At 38.5% G+C, this 22,524-nt stretch overlaps 2 protein-coding genes across 3 annotated transcripts in view; one reads left to right on the top strand and one right to left on the bottom strand.

Annotated features, from left to right (window-relative positions):
* Nucleotides 1-22,524, top strand: part of LOC115221043 — a 336,595-nt gene that overhangs the window by 134,823 nt on the left and 179,248 nt on the right. The gene's annotated exons all lie outside the window — the stretch shown is intronic.
* Nucleotides 1-22,524, bottom strand: part of LOC115220995 (transient receptor potential cation channel subfamily M member-like 2) — a 47,090-nt gene that overhangs the window by 22,660 nt on the left and 1,906 nt on the right. The window contains exons 2-5 of one of the 2 annotated variants that reach the window (XM_029791214.2): nt 15,979-16,068; nt 14,492-14,660; nt 9,134-9,228; nt 2,259-2,296 (exon numbers count right to left, since the gene is read on the bottom strand). In XM_029791214.2, the coding sequence (XP_029647074.1) occupies nt 2,259-2,296; nt 9,134-9,228; nt 14,492-14,660; nt 15,979-16,068 (392 nt within the window). Of the gene's footprint in view, nt 1-2,258; nt 2,297-9,133; nt 9,229-14,491; nt 14,677-15,978; nt 16,069-22,524 lie in introns of both variants that reach the window. The other variant, XM_029791213.2, reaches the window with a different exon arrangement.

Raw genomic sequence — 22,524 nt, 5'->3', positions numbered from 1 at the left:
TTCTGAGTTCAATTTTTGATGAGGCCATCTTTGTCTTTTGTCCTCTTGGAGTTTGATAAAATAAAGTAGCAGTCAAGTGCTGGTGCTCATTTAACCATTCCCCGAAAAATTGCTGGTCTTGTGCTTAAATTAGAAACTCTTTTCCATCCAGATAAGAGTTAGTAGATAATTTCTCTCACATCTCTATCAATAGTGTATACATGATGTGATGGCTATTATGACTTTCCCATGATGCAATTGTTTTAGATTCAACATTCAACTTCAGATCAAGTCATTTGACAAACAAGTACAACATTAAAATTAATGGATGTATTCATCAGTGAATATTTACACATGCATACACATATGTGCACGCACACACTTTCATGCACACACACACCTGTGTACGGAGTTGGTCAACATGCTGTTGGCGTTTACAGATTTCTCCGATATCCCAATTCATCCAATAAAAGTCTTTGTGAACAATGATTGATTTTCTTTTTAAAGGCATCAATCCACAGCCATAATTAACCCCTAAAGGTGAATTTTCCAGAATCAACCCCTAAAGGTAAATTTTCCCCTAAATTTTTCCTTTCACTTTTTAACTTTGCTTAACTGTCCCTTTATAAGTATTATCTCCCACTGGAATTAAAGATTATTTCTTTTTTTATCCAACTCCTTCCCTCATATTCCATCCACCACATACAAGTGCACATACATATTCACACTGCTTGAATCTTATACTTACCCTCTCACACATATATATATTGTATAGTGGCACACATCTCTCCACACACACCTGTTGCTATTTACTCTTTCCTTATTTCTTTTTCACCTGAGTTCCACATGAACATCAACCACCCATCTCCACTCTCCTCTGCTAGAAATCCCATACCTACTAACACTTCTTGTATCCAATATCATGATGACCATCTATAATAAGACATAGACAATCCTCATCTCCTTCCCTTAATTTTCTCTTTCCCTCTCCCCCCCCCTCTCTCTGTTGTCTTCCATTTCCGCATGGCTTAATATACTGACTTTGTTTTATATTTCTCATATTTTTGCTTCTTTGAATTCCTTTTGCTGAGAAACACAAAGATCTCATTTTCCCGTATATTGTATTTCATGCATTAATTGCTGCTTACCCCTCAGTATCTTTGGAAGCAGAGGAAACTGGAATCTATTGAATTATTAAATAACAATAAAACGACATTTTGAACTTCATCCCAAACCTCCAAAAAGTATGTATTTGATGTAACCTTTGAGACTTACTCATATTTAATATTCTTTTCTACTCTAGGCACAGGGCCCAAAATTTTTGGTAGGGGGACAGTCGATTAGAACGACCCTAGTACGCAACTGGTACTTAATTAATCGACCCTGAAAGGATGAAAGGCAAAGTCGACCTTGGTGGAATTTGAACTCAGAACGTAAAGACAGACGAAATACCGCTAAGCATTTCACCCAGCATGGTAATGTTTCTGCCAGCTCGCCGCCTTAACTCATATTTAATACTAAATATGAAAATATAAATATAGTGAATATAACAATAAATGTATGATGAGATGGCTATCATTCACCATCCATGATGAAGTCATTTTACGTTCAACACAAACTTTGGTGAAGTCTCTTGCCAGAAAGTAGAATTCCAAAATGAGTAAATCTCTCTCTCTTTGTGTGTGTGTGTCTCTCTCTCTTTCTGTATCCCTCTCTCATGTATCCATGAGTATAATTTGAAGTATCATTAGCAGACACTATGGATTTCCCACTGAGTTGATTTACAGCAATCTGATCCTTACAAAACAGAGAAAGAAATCGATATCATAAACTCTAACTTCTTTCACCAATAAAAGAAATGAGTCTGATTGTTAAAATTATTAATACTAGAGCTGTCTTAAAAGAATTAAGTATACAGAAATGATGAATTCTCATTTTGCCAACCAAATTTTTTTTGAGCCTTCTGTTGACTTTTTTTCGCTATTGATAAATAACACCAGTGATCTAATAGTGTAAGAGTTTTTGAAGTGTAGCAACTTAGTATATTTGCAATATATTATGTGAAAAGACTTATGTATAAATCAACAATCAATTAATTTTAAGTTATCTTCATTGCTTGTTGTTTTGGGGTTACTGACATCCCCAGAAGTTTTTGTCAACTAGCTACTTGGATAATCTCGGTTGACCAAAGTTTTTCAACTCACTATGTAGTATAACTGAAATCCTTCTACACATGTACTTATATTTTATCAGAATTATGAGCTTATTGCTTGAATTACCTCAATTTTATGTTTTCCTGAATCCATTTCTTTACATCCTGAAAATAAAAAAAATTTTAATTTGAATGTTTGAAGGAATGATGGAGTTCCAACATCTGACATTAATTCTATAACAGAGAATCTCAAAATTTACAACAAATTATAGAGAAGACATATAAACAGTACAAGACACGAGTAAAGCCAAGATTATCAGGTGGAGATAATCTCATCACTATTAATACAGATACACATGATTTCAGTTTGTCTTATTTACAATTTTTTGCATGGTACACTGGTTTTGACATTGGACTGTAATGAATGAAATCTGGATAGAAACAGTGCCACATCATGATAACAGAATTTTGCTTAACCAGTTTAATCATTTGTGTAAAACTTATAAGCCATGTCAGACTTACAAAGATATGATTATAAACTATTGAAAAGGTTGCAGGACGCTGTGAAAATTTTACCGGTGAGTTTGTCAGATTATAAGGCACTAAAAGAGAATGACTCTCCCCAGACACAAGAGAATAGCTCTAATATATCTTTAAAAAATGACTAAAATGAATGGGAAAAGGAATACAAAGAACAGTTAAATAGTTCTGTTTATTTAATATTTTGTAGTCCCCCCCCCGCCCCCTTGAAAGCATATTGCACTTCCAACCTGGGTAACTTTTTAACTTGAATTCACTAAACATTCTACATTTCCAAGTGCTAAGTTTTGGAAATGGAACAAATATTCCGTAAGGTTTCTGATTATTCATCTCTACAAGAACATAATTTTCATTCCATACGATACGTTCATGATAGAATAGAACTTAAAGGAATATGGCACTGTCAAAGCCAACAAAGTCATCGAATGTTAACCTTGCTCTGTCTTTGATGCATTTTATACGTTGACAGATCTGACTGAGATAATGGAGGTATACAGAGAAGAGTAATATTAATGATGAGTCACTGGAAGAAATGGTCAACTGTGACATGAGAATGCAGGGTTTAACAAATAAAATAATGGAAGATCAACGGAATTGTGATATACAATAGAATAGACCTATGCAACAATGTGTCAGCACAGAAGGACAGATGTCTAACTGATAATGATGATATTTAATATTTATCATATTCATTGTTTTATATGAAGCACGTGACAACAATTTTATAGGAAGAGAAATACAAATTTATGATAACTTCTTAATTCCCTTCAAGCAGAAATTGAAACAAGGAATTGAAACTGGGAATTGAAACTAGGTCAGTGTCTCAGTTCACTGGATGTTTATCTTCCAATGTAAGAGGCTAAGGAATGTCCAACTATAACTACTTTCTTCAAAGACTTTCTTCCTTTGTTTATGAAGTCAGTACCATCCAACTTTCATATTATATTCTGATTATTTTCCTCTTTTTCCCCCACTAAAAAGAAACCATGCTAAAGTAGACATTGGAGCTCAACGCAGTCCTCCAGATGTTTTGATCCTATTGGATTGTCCAACCTACGTTAGCAAGGAAGATGGCAGTTAAATGATGATACATAATTGTGTGTATGTGTGTACATATATATATATATATATATATATATATATTCTAGCAAAAACTGTCCGATGAACGGCAACGGGAAACTCAGAGTAACAGGTTATGTTGAATTTTATGGTGCTTTAAATAAAGCATATTAATCTACCACTGGTATTTGATTACTCTTTTTTCCACCTTGTTTCACATTTATGTGTTTACTCCGGTATATATAATATATATTACTACCGGTATTATATAGATACTATACTCCGGTATTAATATATATATATATATTCCGGTATTAATATATATATATATATTCCGGTATATATATATTATATATATATATATATATAATATATATATATATGTGTGTGTGTATGTAAGGGCATTCGTCCTGACAAGACGTACTTTTTTATAGCTCCGGTGAAAGTCAGTAGCCAAGAAGCATATTTCAACTCAGCCAGCAGAACTCTCATTGTTTTTAGTCCAGTACTTTTGAATTCTTCATTCTACTATTCTACTCTTCTACTCTAACTACTACCATCGGAGGATAAAGTTATACAAATTTATATACAACCCGGAAAAAGAATTTAAACCAAAACTAAACCCAAGACTATTCTAAACTAGCCCCGTGAGTACAATTCTTTTTCTTGATCTGTATTAAATCAGCGCTCATCCTGATTTGTACTATATACACTGACTCTCCCACACCCACTCAGATATAGCCACGCATTTCCGATATATCGACACAAACTTTTCATCAATAACTAACGTACAGTGTATAATACTGTCCCACTGAATATGGCCGATAATATTCAAAAACGCCACTGGGTTGAAAATGAACACTGCAATGATACGCTTGGTACACTCACCACAATGAAGCTATGTTTACAGTAAATAGCTGAAAAATTAGCAAAGCAATCCTTTCACAGATCTGTAAACAGATAGAAAATAAAACAAAGAGATTGTCAGAATATTTCCTATTATTCACACGCACATGGCAAAACTAAAAACAATCCTTGTCAATGAATGTAGTGTACCAAATGACCCAACTCCAACAGGTCAAGCAACAAACATCTGACCTCATTCCACCCATTCCACAGGACTCACTATCACAACAGCCTGTTTCTGCTACTACATCACCAGTACCTGACCCGATTCCACCTGCTAGCTCTGCTGTTGCAAGTCAAGTTTCACTGCTGCTACAGCAACAACAACACTCTGCTATAGAAAAATCACCCATACACCATATCAAACACCCTGCCCTGCCTTACTATGCTCAAGGCAACTGTAAATTTGGCCCCAGCGGCAACAACAACAAGGACGCTGTGCTTTTTCCCATCCCACCCTATGTCGTAGACTTGTTAAGGCACCTGTCCACACACGGTATAACGGGAAAAAACTGCCCTCACCTCCACCCCAAATACTGTCCTAAATACAGAATCCATGGTCCTGATCCAAATATGGATGTACAAAGGCAATAGATGCACCTCTTTCATCCTAAAACTGTGGCCAAACTTCTGTGTCACTAAGGATGTGCCTGAACCCAGAATGCAACCACCACCACTGAAGGGCACAAAACGATCACAAATATATATAAACAGCAACAGAGGAGATCTTCGACAACAATTAAAGCAACATACAACCACGTTTCCCCCTCCTACAATCAAACAACGAAGACGGAACCATGAAAAACCATAACACCAAGTAACACAAACATGAAAATATGTATCCTCCGACCAGTGGGGCACCAAAGTGGTAACTCTCTTTTTTACTGACTTACCTAGAAAATATGAAGGCCGACCTAAGCCAGGAGATCCAACGAGCTATCAGCAACCCACCTATGCAAATCACAAGGACCCACACTCACTACCAACAAGAAAATCATACACACACAGCTCCATACAAGACCTACCCAATTGTTACCACTGAACAACTTGAACAATGCAAACATCAAACTTCACTTACCTCGACATTCCATTAAATGTACGTGGCATCAACCCATCAATTATTGCCCAAAAATGGAAGATCCCATATATAGAGAGTTGGCTTGCCGAAACGACACATTGCTTCCCTTTCTTTAATCCTTACCGAGACTCACCTGAACAACACCCATATAGACGCCGAGGTGAAAAAAAAGATTTTACCATTGTTCGTGTGGATCGTACAAACCGAAATAAGGGAGGGACAGCCATCTTTATCCATGACTCCTTCTTACTTGATGCCAAGGACATATTTTTCAAATGGCTATTGTGAATCTGTATCACTATTCAGCAAGGCCAAGGACATAGTCATTGTTGGTCTTTACAGGCCTCCCCAAGCACCTTTAAAGTGCTTTGAAGAGTGCCTTAGCAAAGTTAAGTCCTTCCTTCCTTCGGAAGTACACTCTCCGGAAACATACTAGTAATGGGTGATTTTAACCTCCCTCATGTGAACTGGCCCACAAATACACTAAAGTTAGGCAAGTGCTCTACATCAGATAGAGCAGCAGTGGAACTGCTCTTTAATCTAATGGATGAATACTTCCTACTCAGCTTGTGCTCGAACCAACGAGACAGAATAAAACGATCTTGGATCTGGTATTGACCAATCACTCTAGCTTCGTTCACAGTATTTCAGTTGAAAAAACTCTCCTCTCAGATCACGACATGGTACTCTGCAATTTCAATTCCCGACATATAAAAACCAAACCAGCCAATCCCACTCCATGGCACTCATTTGATAACATAAACTTCCACAAAGCGGACTGGGGAGCAATCAGAAAGGATCTGTCTTTCATCGACTGGTCTTTTACTCTCAATTCCACCCATATTGAGACCGCATGGCAGCACTTTGAAAACATTGTCACATATACATGGTCTAAACACGCTCCCACGAAATCTACTAACACAAACAGAAAATCGGCTCCCTAAAAAGAAGAAAACACTCATCAGGCGCATCAAAAGACTTAACAAAAAAATCAACCAATTAAAATATTCCCACAAACAACATCCACGTTCAACAACAATGAAAAGGCTAGAGCTGGAAAAACTTCATCTGCAGAACGACATGAAAACCCATTGAAAATCAAAGAGCTGCGGAGAACAGTGGGTAATCAAAAACATCAAACAGAACCCAAAAGTGTTCTATTCCTATGCAAATAAGCATAGAACCACTGTCTCACCCATTGGGCCATTGATTGATGCTAACGGCATTCCCCAACACGATGCTAAAGAATGGCAGAAATACTGCAGAAACATACTGCTCTGTCTTTAGTGTTCCCCTGATATTGACGTAAGAGAAGCGAACGAAGTTGACTCCCAACACAAAATTGCAGACATAACCTCACTCCCACTGACATTGTAGCAGCAATAAATGAGGTCAAATACTACTCTGCTGTAGGCCCTGATAGATTCCCGCTAGTCTCCTGAAGGAATGTAAACACCAACTTGCAGTCCCTCTGACCAACCTCTGGAGAAATTCGTTAGACGCAGGTTATATACCAAGACAGTTTCTATCCCAGTCGTCATCCCCGTTTTCAAAAACAGGGAAACAGATCCCTCGCACTCAACTATCGCCCATCTCACTCACTCACCTCCCACATCATCAAAGTGTTTGAAGAGTGTTAAGATCAAGGATGGCTAACTTCCTGGAGACCCAGAACTCCTAAATGCAAATCAGCATGGCTTCCGCTGTGGCAGGGACTGTCTAACACAGTTCTTACATCACATTGAAGATGTACTCAAAGCCTTGGGAACAGGTTCGAACCTCTGATGTCAATATTCTTGACTTCAGTAAGCGTTCAACAGGGTAGACCATAATATCCTACTATCAAAATTGGCAAATGTTGGAATCCGTGGAAAAGTTCTACACTGGATCAAGTATTTCCTGGCGAATAGAACACAACATGTTGTAGTTGTGGAGTCCACTCAAGCCCAGCAAAAGTCACCAGCGGTGTCCCCCAGGGGACTGTCTTGGGTCCGCTACTTTTCATAATCTACATAAACGACCTTTCCAGTGTCGTACATCACTGCAAACTGAAAATATTTGCTGATGACACCAAGCTCCAGCAAATCGTCAATGAAGAAGCAGACCGAACTCAACTCCAGTCTGATCTATATGCCGTGAGTCAATGGGCAGACAGAAACAAAATGCAACTGAACGAGGGAAAATTTGAGCTGATGCATTTTGGAAGAAACTCCTCACTAAAACAGCCATACTCTCTTCCTTCAGGGGAACCGCTCACAGCCTCTAACAATATCAGAGACATGGGTGTAATTGTTGATGACGATCTCAGTTGGAGTGCACACATCAACAAGAAGGTCGATATAGCTCGTAGGATGAGTTCCTGGATCTTAAGAACTTTCCGGTCCAGAGAACAAGGTGTCATCATACCACTTTTTTCCTCCTTTGTACGGCCACACCTTGAATACTGCTGCCCACTGTGGTCTCCTCACACAAGACAAAACATCTCCAGAATTGAGTCATCCCAGAGGGCACTCACTAAACGAATTGAAGGCATGGCTGCTCTCTATTATTGGGATCGCCTTAAAGCCTTGAAACTCTACTCTCTCCAGCGTCGCCGTGAGCGGTACATCATTTGTACGATGCGGAAAATATACCGCCAACTTTGCCCAAACGACCTAAACATTAGCTTCAAGGTTCATCCAAGACTTGGACCACGGGCTATACATCCCCTGCCAAATTGAAGATCACAACATACATGTACACTGCAACATAATTTCTTTTCCTCAACAGGCCCTGCCCTATTTAACATTGTCCCGAGAGAGATCAAAGAGGAAAAGGATCCCATTAACTTTAAACAGAGTCTGGATAGATTCCTTCAAAGAATACCAGATAAGCCACCCATAATTGGATACAACTCACCCAACAAGAACTCACTACTTGAACAAAACTAGATACAACTCACCCAACAAGAACTCACTACTTGAACAAAACTTGACTTAAACAGGATTCGAATAATCCTATCAGGTGGTGCTATTAAGTTAGACATGGCCTGGACCAATCTTTGGTCGAAACATATCTAAGTTTTATTTTTTTTTTGTTTTTTTTTATAGGGAGAGACAGACAGACAGACAGAGATAAACGCACATGGATGTACACAGCAGCATCATACACATTCTGACAAATAAGTATGCACACACACATACACAAGGTTCATAAATTTCCCACTTGCTATTCCTGCCTAAAGTGATCCTTCGACTATCTCCAGTGAAAAAATTTAACAAACAAGCAATAATTATTTTACAAGCATTCAAATTATTAAAACGATATTTAAAATACATTTGTATTGAAAACATTTTACTCTTCATCCTCTCAAGAAGAAAAAAAATGTTAAATTAATAATTGTTCACAACATGAAGTGATAAAAAAAGATATTATCTTACTTCCCAGGGAGCTTCTCTTTCAGATATTAGACGTTTTAGAACATCAGGTTTGTTCCATGCCAATCCGAGCCTCATATTTTCTATGTTGTTCTTTGCTGTAATATAGATTTTACATGAAACAGTGTGTTGATATTAAAATGTTCTTGTGGCTGTGTGGTAAGTAGCTTGTTTACCAACCACATGGTTCCGCGTTCAGTCCCACTGCGTGGCACCTTGGGCAAGTGTCTTCTACTATAGCCTTGGGCCGACCAAAGCCTTGTGAGTGGATTTGGTAGATGGAAACTGAAAGAAGCTCGTCGTATATATGTATATATATATATATACATGTGTGTGTTTGTGTGTCTGTGTTTGTACCCCTAGCATTGCTTGACAACCGATGCTGGTGTGTTTATGTCCCCGTTACTTAGCGCTTCGGCAAAAGAGACCAATAGAATAAGTACAGGGCTTACAAAAGAATAAGTCCCGGGGTCAAGTTGCTCGATTAAAGGCGGTGCTCCAGCATGGCCGCAGTCAAATGACTGAAACAAGTAAAAGAGTAAAGAGAGTAAATCAAAATAGTTAATGATAATAATAATAATAATAATAATTGTGTACAGTGCTCAGGTGCACTACAACTCATCTAAAGTGTATATATAATCAGGTGTAGTTTTGGCGGATTTCGGAAAGCATGAGGGCCTTAAAGGATGCAGTGTCATGGCAGTCAACAACTGATGCAGGCAATTTATTCCATGCTTCAGCAACTCTGAGCGTGAAAAATTGTTTCCAAAAGTCATGGGAGCTGTGTTGTTTTCTAACTTTGTAGGCATGTCCACGTGTGTTAGACACATGGAGATCAAAAAGGTGTTCAGTGTTGTTGTTGGTGAGGTGGTTGATAACTTTGTGGGTGTTTACCAAGTCCGTCGCCAGACACCGGAGCTTCAGTGAATCCATGCCCAGGGAAGCAAGGCGCTCAGAATATGGTAGGTGTCTGATGGAGGGTATGCGTTTGGTTGCACGTCTCTGGACAGATTCCCAGGAGGTCAATGTTTGAGCAAGATAGGGGTTCCAACTGATGATGCGAATTCCAAGTGTGGTCGTACCATAGCTGTATACAGTTTTAAATAGATGGCTGGAGAGCGGCTAACAAAAGTCTTGCTGAGTGATGCCAAGACCCTCGACCTTCTTGACAATTTTAGAGATATGCTTTGTCCAACGCAAATCACTGCTGACTCATATAATACCTTGTAATCCTACACTCTACTTTTATTATTGTTCATATTATTTTCCCAAACAGTGAGCTTGCCAGTCGTTAGTGTACGGAAAATGCTTAGCAGTATTTCTTCTAGCTTTATATTCTGATGTTCAGTGTTCATAATGAAATGACAAGGTTATGACGGAATATATGAAGAATATCTATGTTTTATTAAATAGAAATAAATATGGAATCCACCATATTATATCACCCTACTGACTTAAAACGGAAGCACAAATCAGATAAAGTAGTCCAAGATGAAATTGTAGATGTCTTGGAAAAAAAGATAGGGTGGTCACAATTAAAAGACCGTGACCATTGGTCTGCACAATTACGCCTAACATGTTGCCAAATGATAGTAGTTACTGTAGTAGTGGTATTAGTAGTAGTAGTAGTAGTAGGAGGAGGAGGAGGAGGAGGAGGAGGGGGAGGAGAAGTAATATTTGGATTTGAAGTTTAATGCTTAAATTTTATGTAATTATGTGTAATAACTTAGTGTGACAAACTTATTACAGATATTTCAGTCCTCAATATTTATCATAGAAAGGGCAAAAACAGTACAAAATGTCTTTCAATTCTCTACTTCTGTCAGACCCCTTTAAGGTTGATCCAAAACTTAATAACGTTAATGGAAGAATTTGATCATTATATTCATCGTTGTTAATCATGAATGTTTTTAAAAGACATAGCTATTTGCCTATCACCGAGCAATTTCTAAAGAGGCATTAAAGCTAGACAAAAGAAGAGTGTTTATAGGGTCGCTCTGGAAAGTGCCACATGAAATTCTTACATTCCTAGCATTGAAAGATTCTTTGTCACTATTCAAAGTCAGTGTTGTTTTCCATAATCTCATACCATAAGACGTTTTGCAGAGCAGGTGCTATTTTATAACTTCCCAAATATTTCCAATCCAGCTTTGTGGTAGCTACCAAGACTTTTTATCATACTATTGATAAGTTTCTTGTGTTGTTTGTGACAATCTTCCAAAATCATCTATATTGATGAGTTGCTGATCTTTACAACTATAGAACCCATGTTTACAATCTTTTGTTCATTAAGGAGATACCACTTCTATTAAAAAACTACAGGTATAGTCAGTTAAGACAGATGTTAGTATTTTTATACATTGTTGTTAAGCAGGTTATGGGTCTATGATTTTTTGGTTCATTTGCTTCTTCTTCATTTTTCTGAAGTAGAATGTAACACCATTAATGAGCCAAGAGGGAATCGTACTTTCAGAAAAACTTTGTTGTAAAGTTTCTTTAAGCTTCTCATGACTCTCCGGGAAGGCAACATTTGATCTTTGCTGCCAAATGAACTTTCAGTCACTGTTTTCAGTCCTGAGCTTCTCAGCTACTGATGTTGTTGCTTGGTCTACATCAGCATTTTGGCTTCAATGTATATACTGTCCATGCAGAGGCTTCTGGCTCCACTGCACTTCAATTTAATTATATTATTATTGAGTGAGAGAGCAGTTCATGCCATCAAAGTGACACTGGGGTTAATATACGAAGCCCATATACCCATCATGACTACCCGTCTGATAAAGGTACACCAGGCACATGTATCACAACCATATGTGTGCGACATGGTGATCTCATATCAAGATAAACAGCACATGAACCTTGCAGGTGGGGCCCAGTTAGAATTTTCTTCTTCAGGTTGAGTAGCCCATCCCGCTCAAACGGTCCCTGAATAAGGGTTGTTTAAGGATGTTTGAAAGAACCCCCATGTTTCCAGAGGTGAACTATTCAAACCCCAAAGAATCCCTCTCAACACATGGCTATGATGCTCCCCCACTACTTCTGCTCTGTGATCAGAGATGCACATATCGTCAGCCACTAAGGGACATGCTCAATGGTTAAGGTCAAAACTGACATCAAATCTTTGGTATTGAGCAGAATATTTGCTGTAGCCCATCTTTTTACCAAGACAAACAATGTACATGATAACACTTCCAATCAGTTAAGATCAGAAGCCATGAGAGCCACTGCCTGGTACTGCATCAGGGCATTCCTGGTACTGCATCAGGGCATTCCTGGTACTGCATCAGGGCATTCCTGGTACTGCATCAGGGCATTTCTGGTACTGCATCAGGGCATTCCTGGTACTGCATCAGGGCATTAGATTTATTATTATTATTATTATCATTATTATTATTATTATTATCTCTTTATTACAGGTTTTGTTGGAACACCTGGAGTCTTGCATGCGTATTGGGTTTACTACCTGCTCTTTACAGTTATCTAATACTGTCCTGATTATTCTGGCCGTGCCAAGAAGGAAATCCTTTTGTAACAGTTCTACTGGGAACTCTATTCCGATTTCCTTTATATTCCTCTTGATGCCTTCTCATACTGTTCCCAAGGATCTAACAATAATTGGCACTGTCTTCATCTTCTTCATTTTCCATAGCCTGGCTATTTGGTACTTAAAATGATTGCATCTATCTTTTCATCTTCTTTCTTGATTGTTCGTGGGTCAACGGGGCAAGCAACATCATTTATATAACATATGTGGTGCACCTTGTCCTCCACCACTAGGTCCAGTCTGTTATGCTCTAGCATTCGATACGTTTGAATTGGGAAATGCAGAAGATTTTGATAGTCTCCATTCTGCCAATCTCTGTGGTTTGTGCTCATGCTGCGTTTTGACTCTCTCTAGCCAGCCCTCACTTTTCACACAGTTTCCAGTGGAGCACTTTCACTACTTGATCGTGTGGTCACAACTTATAGAGATTTTGGTCAAGTCTATGGCACTCGTTCATGATATGGGCAGTAATTCACATCCACTCTATTGCACCAGTTCTTTGTAAGTACATTTCCAGTCCAACTGCTTTTATTTTGTAGTTCTCTATCTGTGTAAGAACACCATCTCCTGAGAGGGGTAGATATATTCTGTTTTTGTCTGCTGTGTGGTGGTGACTTCTGTATGCTTTAATAGGGTCTTTTTATCTAAGGTTTTCAAAGCTAGCATGTTTGTTTCTATTATATTAGTTTCAGCATTGACTTCAGTGTTTAAATATAAGTCTAACTATTCTTTAATATTCTCTACTAATTTACTCTTTCATTTTTGTGATGTATTCTATTTCCACTGTTCCTAGATGTGTGGGCGATTGAGATCTAATTCTCTGATTTCTATGTCTATGTTGAGCGCAATATTTTCAGTATTGATTAATCTGGCTCTTCTCAATGTCTCTGTCTCTTTGAAACATTTGTCCAGCCACCCAATATCCATACTGAAACAATTTTAGAAGACACTTGCTCAAGGTGCCATGCAGTGGAACTGAACCTGGAAGCATGTGGTTGGGAAGCAAGCTTCTTACCACAGCCATGCCTGCGCCTATATATTCTTTTTTACTCTAGGCAAAAGGCCCGAAACTTTTGGAGAGGGGGCTAGTGGATTAGATTGATCCCAGTATGCAACTGATACTTAATTTATCGACCCCCAAAAGGATGAACTCAGAATGTAAAGACAGACCAAATCCCACAAAGCATTTCACCCAGTATGCTAACGTTCCTGCCAGTTTGCTGCCTTCTTGTGCCGATATATTAAATGGCAATTTCGTCAAGACAAGAACTATTTCCAACTAACTATTTCTATGGCTAAGGTTAGATTGAGTGCCTCAAATCTGGAAAATATTCATCGTGATAACAATTGCAGAAGCATACTGTTTTTACTAATTTGTATCTATTTTCAGTAATATAGAAAAGGGGAACCTGTGAGTTAAATGTCTTCACCAGAGACAAAGTACAATGCTAATAACAACATACAATTCACTGAGATACCAGAAGCTTCTCTAGAAAATCCATTGATACAGCCATCGATTCTCTTATTGATGAAGCTTAATTAAGCTTCAGGTACAGGATTAACCTCCCAAAACTTATAAGAAAATATACAAATAATAGTATAAGTCATCAATAATATTGTTATTCTTTCTCTGCATATTTCATCCTAATTTAGATTTTTTAGATTTTTTATACTAAAAATAGCTCTCAACTTTTTTACAAGTGTAATAATTAGTCTAATTAGCAATAATTAATCTAAATTACAATTACGTCTAATAAAAGTCAAACTGATTGGAAAATATAAAAAAACTGAAAATTTAATTTTAAACTATTTCTTACCCTTGAATACAGCTTTGAACATTGTTAGATCAAATTCTTTCTCTGAATCTTTATCATAAACAGTCAGCAAGTTTGGTCGTTTTAGGGACATCAACACATAGTCAACCAAGTTATCTATCCCTTTTCCTTTCAATTCCTTTTCAAATTCTTTAATAATTTGCTCTCTGATATCAGTTTTCAGTTTCCTTAGAATTGATGGAGAAAGAAGAGTTATTTCAGAAATTAATATGTAAATCTTTTAATAGTGATTAAAAGAAAGTTAGCTATAAAGAATAACATAAGGTCTATACTGATGTCACAAAGAAGATAAGTTAGGCTACCTTGGAGCCCTAATCAGAATTATGTTAATCAGGCTACACTATTAGTGATAACAAATGATGGGACAAATCTTAATTTAAGGAGGAAAGGCACCACCCATAAGTTTTACAGAACAACTAAGATTAATGAGGAAAAGACATGGATAAAACAGAACTCATGGGTTGCTGCTAATCAATTTTTGGATCTTGTAAATAATTAACCTGGTAGACATAGATTGGGGAGGCCTGACAAGAAATGGGGTTGTTTCTAGAGATGTTGCTTATAGTAACTCTGGCTTATATGCTAGTAGACCTCCTTTTGAGAACCCCTTACATGTCAGCCTGTAGCAAACAGTGATGCTATGAATTGAAAAGACTTTAAATCAAGACATGGCTGGTTCTGAATGCTCACAACGTTGTGGACTGTTAAAGGCTGTGAAGGACCAAATGCTCCTGTTGAACCACCACCAGGTACTTCAGTGTTAAAAGATGGAATGAATTAAGTTTACAGCCGGAGCCAGTGTGCCCAGAACTTGTTAAACCCATACTAGATTTATTCATAATTACCATTTCTATTAATGTGTTTTCATGTTGTTTCATGATACCTACTGCTTGATCTGATCTTTTAAATTGGATGGAAAACGAAATAGACAAAACCAAACATCTCTAGGCATGTCCTGAATTGGACCCATTATCCTTCCCCAGCAAATATGGAGCCTTGTGTCAAAATAACAAATCAATATTAGTATTATTATCAGTGTTATGTCATACTGCCAAAAGTTTGAGTCTTTAGTTAAAGAAATCTGATTAGTCATCAGTTTCAGTCAAAGCTTTAAATATCTACAACGCTATTAATATCAGCTCTAAAATCAAACTATCAACTATAGTAATAGCAGAGTTGCAAGCCAAGGAGGGAGCAGATTACCTTGCCACTCAAAACTGCTAAAAATATAAGTTAAATCCATTTCAAATCATACCCTTTCAGCAAAAATGAAGACTGACACAGTGGAATAATAAAGTCTTCTAAGTATGTAAATACAGGGAAATAAAGACTGGATTACATACGTTCATAGACCTGTTCTATCAGGGCTAATAGGGGCTAAACAACAACATATTTAATAACATCAACAGTAATGACAACAACAAAAGCAAAAAAAAAAAAATTGTTGTTCTATCGAAATGAAGAACAAACCTGTCATTTTTGTCTTCATCTTCTTCATTTGAATTTTCGAGTTTTGTTTGGTAAGCATCTGCCATAATATCTGCTGCTCGACCAGAATCCTGATAATTAAAAGAAAAACTTTAATGAATTCATTAAAGTTAAATCTTCAGATATAAAGTAATCTAAGAATGAACAAATATTTTAAAAATCTTTTAAAATGCACACATACAATCAAATAAAGATGTTTTGTTGTTAGTAAAGGTACTACATCATCGTCGTCGTCATCATCATTTAATGTCCGCTTTCCATGCTGGCATGGGGTGGACAGTTTGACTGAGGGCTGGTGAGTCAGAAGGCTGCATTAAGCTCCAATCTGATCTGGCAAAGTTTCTACAGCTGGATGCCCTTCCTAATGCCAGCCACTCCAAGAATGTAGTGGGTGCTTTAATGTGCCACTGGCATGGGGGCCAGTCAGGTGGTACTGGCATCAACCATGCTCAAATGGCACTTTTTATGTGCTACCTGCACAAGAGCCAGTCAGGTGACTCTGCCAATGACCACTCTGAAATCGTGCTTTTTACATGTCACCAGCACAGGAGCCAGTCAGGTGGCACTGGCAATGACCAAGCTTGAATGGTGCTTTTAACATTCCACTGGCACAGGTGCCAATCAGGTGGTACTGTCATCAGCCATGACATCGATTTCACTTGCTTCAACAGGTCTTTGCAAGCAGAGATTATTGCCCAATGATTGAAGGGTACTCTTAAATGGGCTGGTTATGCAGCACTGGCATAGGCTACGGTTATAGTCTCATTTGGCTAGCCGGGTCTTCTCAAGCACAGCATATCTCCAAAGGTCTCAGTCACTTGTCATGCCTAGGAGAGGCCCAATGTTCAAAGGTCATGCTTCACCACCTCATCTCAGGTCTTCCTGGGTCTACCTCTTCCACAGGTTCCCTCAAATGCTAGGATGTGGCACTGCTCACACAGCTGTCCTCATCCATTCACAATACATGACCATACCAGTGCAGTCATCTCTCTTGCACACCACATCTGATGCTTCTTATGTCCAACTTTTCTCTCAGGGCACTTACACTCTGTTGTGTATGCATACTGACATTACACATCCAGCAGAGCATACTAGCTTCATTCCTTGTAAGCTTACGGATGTCCTCAGTAGTCACAACCCATCTTTCACAGCCATGTAGCATGGCTGTTGACACACATGTGTCATACAGTCTACTTTTTACTCTGAGTGAGATGCCCTTTGCCACCAGCAAAGGTAAGAGCTCTCTGAACTTTGCCCAGGCTATTCTTATTCTAGAAGTTACACTTTCACTTGGTCACCTAGGTAATGAAAGCTATCAACTACTTGTAGTTTTTTGCCCCTGGAATTTGATGGAAGATGTTCTCTGCACATTTTCAGTGTTTATTGCTCCTGAGCATTCGCCACACATATAAACTATCTTCGCAGTTAGCTTTCCTTTGATATTGCTGTACCTCTTATGTATCCATAGCTGACACTGGGTACATCTTATCGAGTTTCTACCTATGCCTTCTCTACAGATCGAGCAGAGCCATCTACCTGAAGGGATTTGTGGTTTGTCTGCCTTACTACTTATTAAGACTTTGGTTTTTGCTAGGTTGACTCTAAGGCCCTTCGATTGTAGTCCTTGCATCCACACCTGAAACTTCTCCTCTAGTTCTGATAATGACTCAGCAATTAGAGCAAGGTCATCAGCATAGAGGAGCTCCCAGGGGCATCCTGTCTTGAATTCCTCTGTTGTTGCTTTGAGGACTATGATGAATAAGAGGGGGCTGTGGACTAATCCTTGGTGGACCCTACCCAGAATTCTTCACTGTACTCATTGCCAACCCTCATCTTACAGACAGCATCCCTGTACATGGCTTGTACAGCTCTCACTAACCATTCATCTGTACCTAGTTTCCTCATTGACCACCAGATAAGGGATAGGGAAACCCTGTCAAAGGCTTTCTCCATGCCAATGAAAGCCAGGTACAGAGATTTACCTTGGGTTAAGTATTTCTCCTGCAGCTGTCTTGCTAGAAATATAGCATCGGTGGTGTTTTTCCCTAGCACAAACCCAAACTGCAACTCATCTAAACTAACTCTCTCCCTAATTAGTTGGCCTATGTCCCTCTTTGTGACTTTAATTACCTGATCCAGCAACTTGATACCTCTGTAATTATTTGTAGCTAATGCATCACCTTTACCTTTGTAACAGTTGACTATGGTACTGCTACACCAGTCATTGGGTATGACTCCTTCATGTATCACCAGATTGTCTAAATGGGTGACTAGACTATAGCCGACATTACCAGATATTTTAAGCATCTCTGCAGTGATTCCTGATGGGCCAGGGGCTTTCCCTGTTTTCATACCCTTAATTACTTCATCTACCAAGGTACTGTCAATTCGGATAGCTGGTCCCTCTGATGGGTTGACATTTGGCAGACTCTCTTTATCTCATTCATTCTCTTCATTTAGCAATCTTTCATAATGGCATCTCCAAGTCTCTCTTTTTGCAGCCTCATTAAATGCAAGTGAACCATCATCTATGCGGATACATTTCTCTCCTATGACATCATGATTCTCTCTCACACACTGTCTTGCAGCACAAACCACCTCAAGTCTTTGGTCCTCACAACACAGGACATTGCCAAATTTTTTCTTTTCTGCTACCCTTCCGGCAAAATAAACCTATCTCCTAGCTGACAGTCTGATACAATTCCCTGCTACCACCAGTCCTTCCATGCCTGTTTCTTTTCTCTTATGGCCTTGTCAACTACGTTGTTCCACCACCATGTTACCTTGGGTTGAGAGGGAACTTTGCACCATCCACAGATCTGGTCACAGATCTCACCAGGTTGTCCCAAGGAATTTTTGATGTGAACTTATCTTTAACACATCCAGGGAAGATATACAGTGGCATTATCAGAACTATATTGTGGAGATAATAGTTAAGTGGATAGAGTGTTGTTCTGGTATGAGACTGAACCAAATTGTTCTGCTACTAATTCCTTAGAGCTGAGTTGTGACCATATAAAATAAAGATATTGACAAAGAAATACAACAATTGTCAATGGTGGGTTTGAACTCATAACCCATGAATGTTATACACTTTACCATCTCCTCTCTCACTCTGTTTACACACACGTGTTATCATTGCACACATACACACATACACACACATGCACATGCAGACCTTCTCGCACGCACATATCCACACTTACACAAACATACCTCCTCTTGCACTCTCCTGTCTTTGAAAGAACTTTTCTTCACCCATTTCCTTCCGGTCATTCAAAATGTGACCACGTGTGTACCGTTGGCGATTTTTTTCCTCTGTCTTCCCTTCTCTGGATCTTTCCTTCTCCTATGTTTTCGACGAAGAGCTCCACTCGAAACATTAAACCCTCCTTCTTCCCTTCCTTCCTGAGCGTCCAATAATACTATATTTGTTCCATGTCCTCGCGTTGTTGTGTTTTCTCTTTGTGTTTTCATGTTTGGGTTAACTATATATATACACACACACACACACACACACAAACACATGCATTGATACATAGGCATATAAATATACACACACCCATATATATGTATAAATATACGTATATACAAATACACACACACACACACACACACATATATATAAAACTATTTATCTATCCATGATTTTCTCTCTTTATTAATTTCAATCAATGAGAGAAGATTCCCCAGTTAACATCAAACGTCAATCCAAATAAGCTGTTGTAAACTCCTCCTGTGTTGCTCTTACCTTCATTGCAATCTATAAAGTATCATGAGTTTGTGGTTGTTTTACTTGTTGCTATTGTTGTTGTATAGTTATAGTATGTATGTAGTTAGTGAAATGACTGGATGTGATCTGTAGATATACCATATTCTTCCCATCTGAGGACTGTAATGTGCAATCTAATGTGCAGAGCATTGTAATATGGGTTGCAGTGTATCAGTTTGGATAGATTGCATTTCTTCCATTATTTCATTTCTGGGCACCAACAGATATCGAATGAACCCCTTCTTGCAGTATGACAATCACTGTGCTTCTGTACTTGTCTCTATCGATTTGTTTCTCAGCACAGAGTTTGAGACTAAAGAGGCTAATGACGTGTTTGGTAGTTTTAGTTTCACTGAACATGTAACAGCAAGGATTGTGTGGTGTTTCATCTTGCTGTAACAAACTCTGCCTACACGCATTGAAGTGGATATTTCATTTTAAACATTTTAGCTTTATTGTATATGTTGTTGTTGTTGTTTAGATCAACATCAGCCATGATCAAGCTGACTTGTGATTAGAGAGAATTAAAGCGATGTTCATTTTGCTTTAGCATATTGACATCTACAATGTATCATGTGTGCGTACATTTTTAAGAAAGTGTGTCCGTGCATTTTCAAGAAAGTCAGGTGCTGTTCAGAGAGATTTAGCTGCTATTTCTAGCAGTCTCATCTAATAACTAACTTGCTTATTCACATGGACTGTGGAAATGGTTGATACAAAATTCGAAGAATATGAAGTGTACTATTTAGTGATCTTTGTAGATTGTTGAAATTGATTGTTCAGAGATTAGGGGTCTAGACAGGACTGGTATGATGCAGGATGGATCTTTGTTTTGGTCAAATATGGGGCCAGTCACTATTTATAACTTTTTCCAATTTAACTCTCGCCTTCTTTTAGGATATGTTGTGAATGTAGTGAAGGTATTTTTGGTAGTTTTTAGGAGGAAGGACAAGTTCTCTGTCTTATTATAAAAAGAGAGTTCCCTGATTACCTCATGTCCTTCAACATATTGGAACCACAGTGTTTATGAGAACATTTTCTATCATCATTTAACATCCATTTTCCATGTGTGCAGAAGTTGGATGGTTTGACAGGAACTGGCCAGCTTAAAAGCTGCCCAGGCTCCATGACTGGATGCCATTCCTAATGCCAACCACTTTACAGAGTGAACTGGGTGCTTTTATGCAGCACCAAAACAGGTACATTTACCTGGAATTAGTACCCATGAACCTGCAGGATTGTGAATACTCAGCTGAAGAGTAATGCAGGGAACAAGTACGACCTCAGTTTTACTTAGCTTGTCATATTTTCTCAAGCACACCAAAGTACCTGGAGTACCAATCCTCTGTCATCCCCTCTGTGACTATCAACATCCATAGCTCCTTTCTCATGACTTTGTCGCACATCTTCATGGGCCTAGCCCTTCCATACGTTCCCTCCACAATTAGAGATCAGCACCTCGCCATGCAACTCTTCACTCATACACATTAAATGACTGTACCAGCACAGACTTATCTCTTGCATACTACGTTCCATGCATCATACACCCAGCTTTTCTCTCAAATCACTTACACTCTATTGCATATGCATATTAACATTACCCATCCAACCTCTTATCTATCCCTGTCTTCTGCCTTGCCCACCAGGTGTGGGGACCTTGTCAAAGATCTTCTTTATGTCAGTAAAAACCAGATATTTTTGGCAAAGTTCTTCTGCAATTGCACACCAGGAGGAAAGCATTGGTGGTGCTTCTACCTAGTGCAAATCCAAACTGCATCTCATCTACACTAACTCTCTTACTTATTAATTGACCTACTACTCTTTCTGCAACTTTCATCACCTGGCCCAACAATTTGGTGCATCTGTAATTATTTTTATCTAAATCATCACCTTTGCCTTTGTACCTGTTGACTATAAACTGCTACACCAACTATTGCATTTGGCTCCCTCTTGCTTGGTTTATCTATATAAGAGACAAGGACATATCCTACTCTCCACCAGATATGTGAAGCATCTTAGCAGTCATTCCTAATGAGCCAGAGGATTTCCCTGTCTTTGTAACTTTAATTGCTTTATCTACCAAATTACTGTCAATTCAGATAGCCGTCCCCTCTGTTAGATCAACATTAGGTGAGCTTTTCTTCTTCCATGCATTCTCTACATTTAGCAAACTTTCATAAAAGTGTTTCCAAGTTTCCTTCCTTGCAGAATCACTAACTACATGTGAACCATCATCCATGTGAATACACTTCTCTCCTACCACATCATAATGATCTCTGATACAGCCTTGTGTTCCAAAATATCTCAAGCCTCTGATCTTCATGATACAGAACATTTGCATACTTTCCCCTCTCTGCTTGTCCCCAGTCTAAATATACCTTTGTTTTAGCCTTTTTCCATGCTACCTGATATGATTCTCTGGTACTGTATAATTCTTTCAGTCATTCCAGGCTTGTTTCTTCACTCTCATTCATGTCCTTATCTACAACATCATTCCAGCACCACATCATCCTAGGTCTGATTGGAACTTTACACCAGCCACAGATTTGAGTTGTGGTACTCAGTAAGCTGTCCTGCAGTAACTCCAACTCACCCACATTGTTACAACTTTGTAATTTCTCCTCCATCTCCTTAAATTTCTCAATTTGGGTGTCTCTAAAAGCTTCCAAATCCTTCTTTTCTAGATTGGTCTGCTTCCTGAATCTCTCTAGCCTGAAGTATAAAATCACTAAAGACTAATCTATGCTGAGGTGGT

This window comes from Octopus sinensis, linkage group LG17 (assembly GCF_006345805.1).
Source record: "Octopus sinensis linkage group LG17, ASM634580v1, whole genome shotgun sequence".
Lineage (NCBI taxonomy): Eukaryota > Metazoa > Mollusca > Cephalopoda > Octopoda > Octopodidae > Octopus > Octopus sinensis.
Note: the sequence above shows the minus strand (reverse complement) of the source record. Positions and strands in the feature narration are given on the sequence as shown.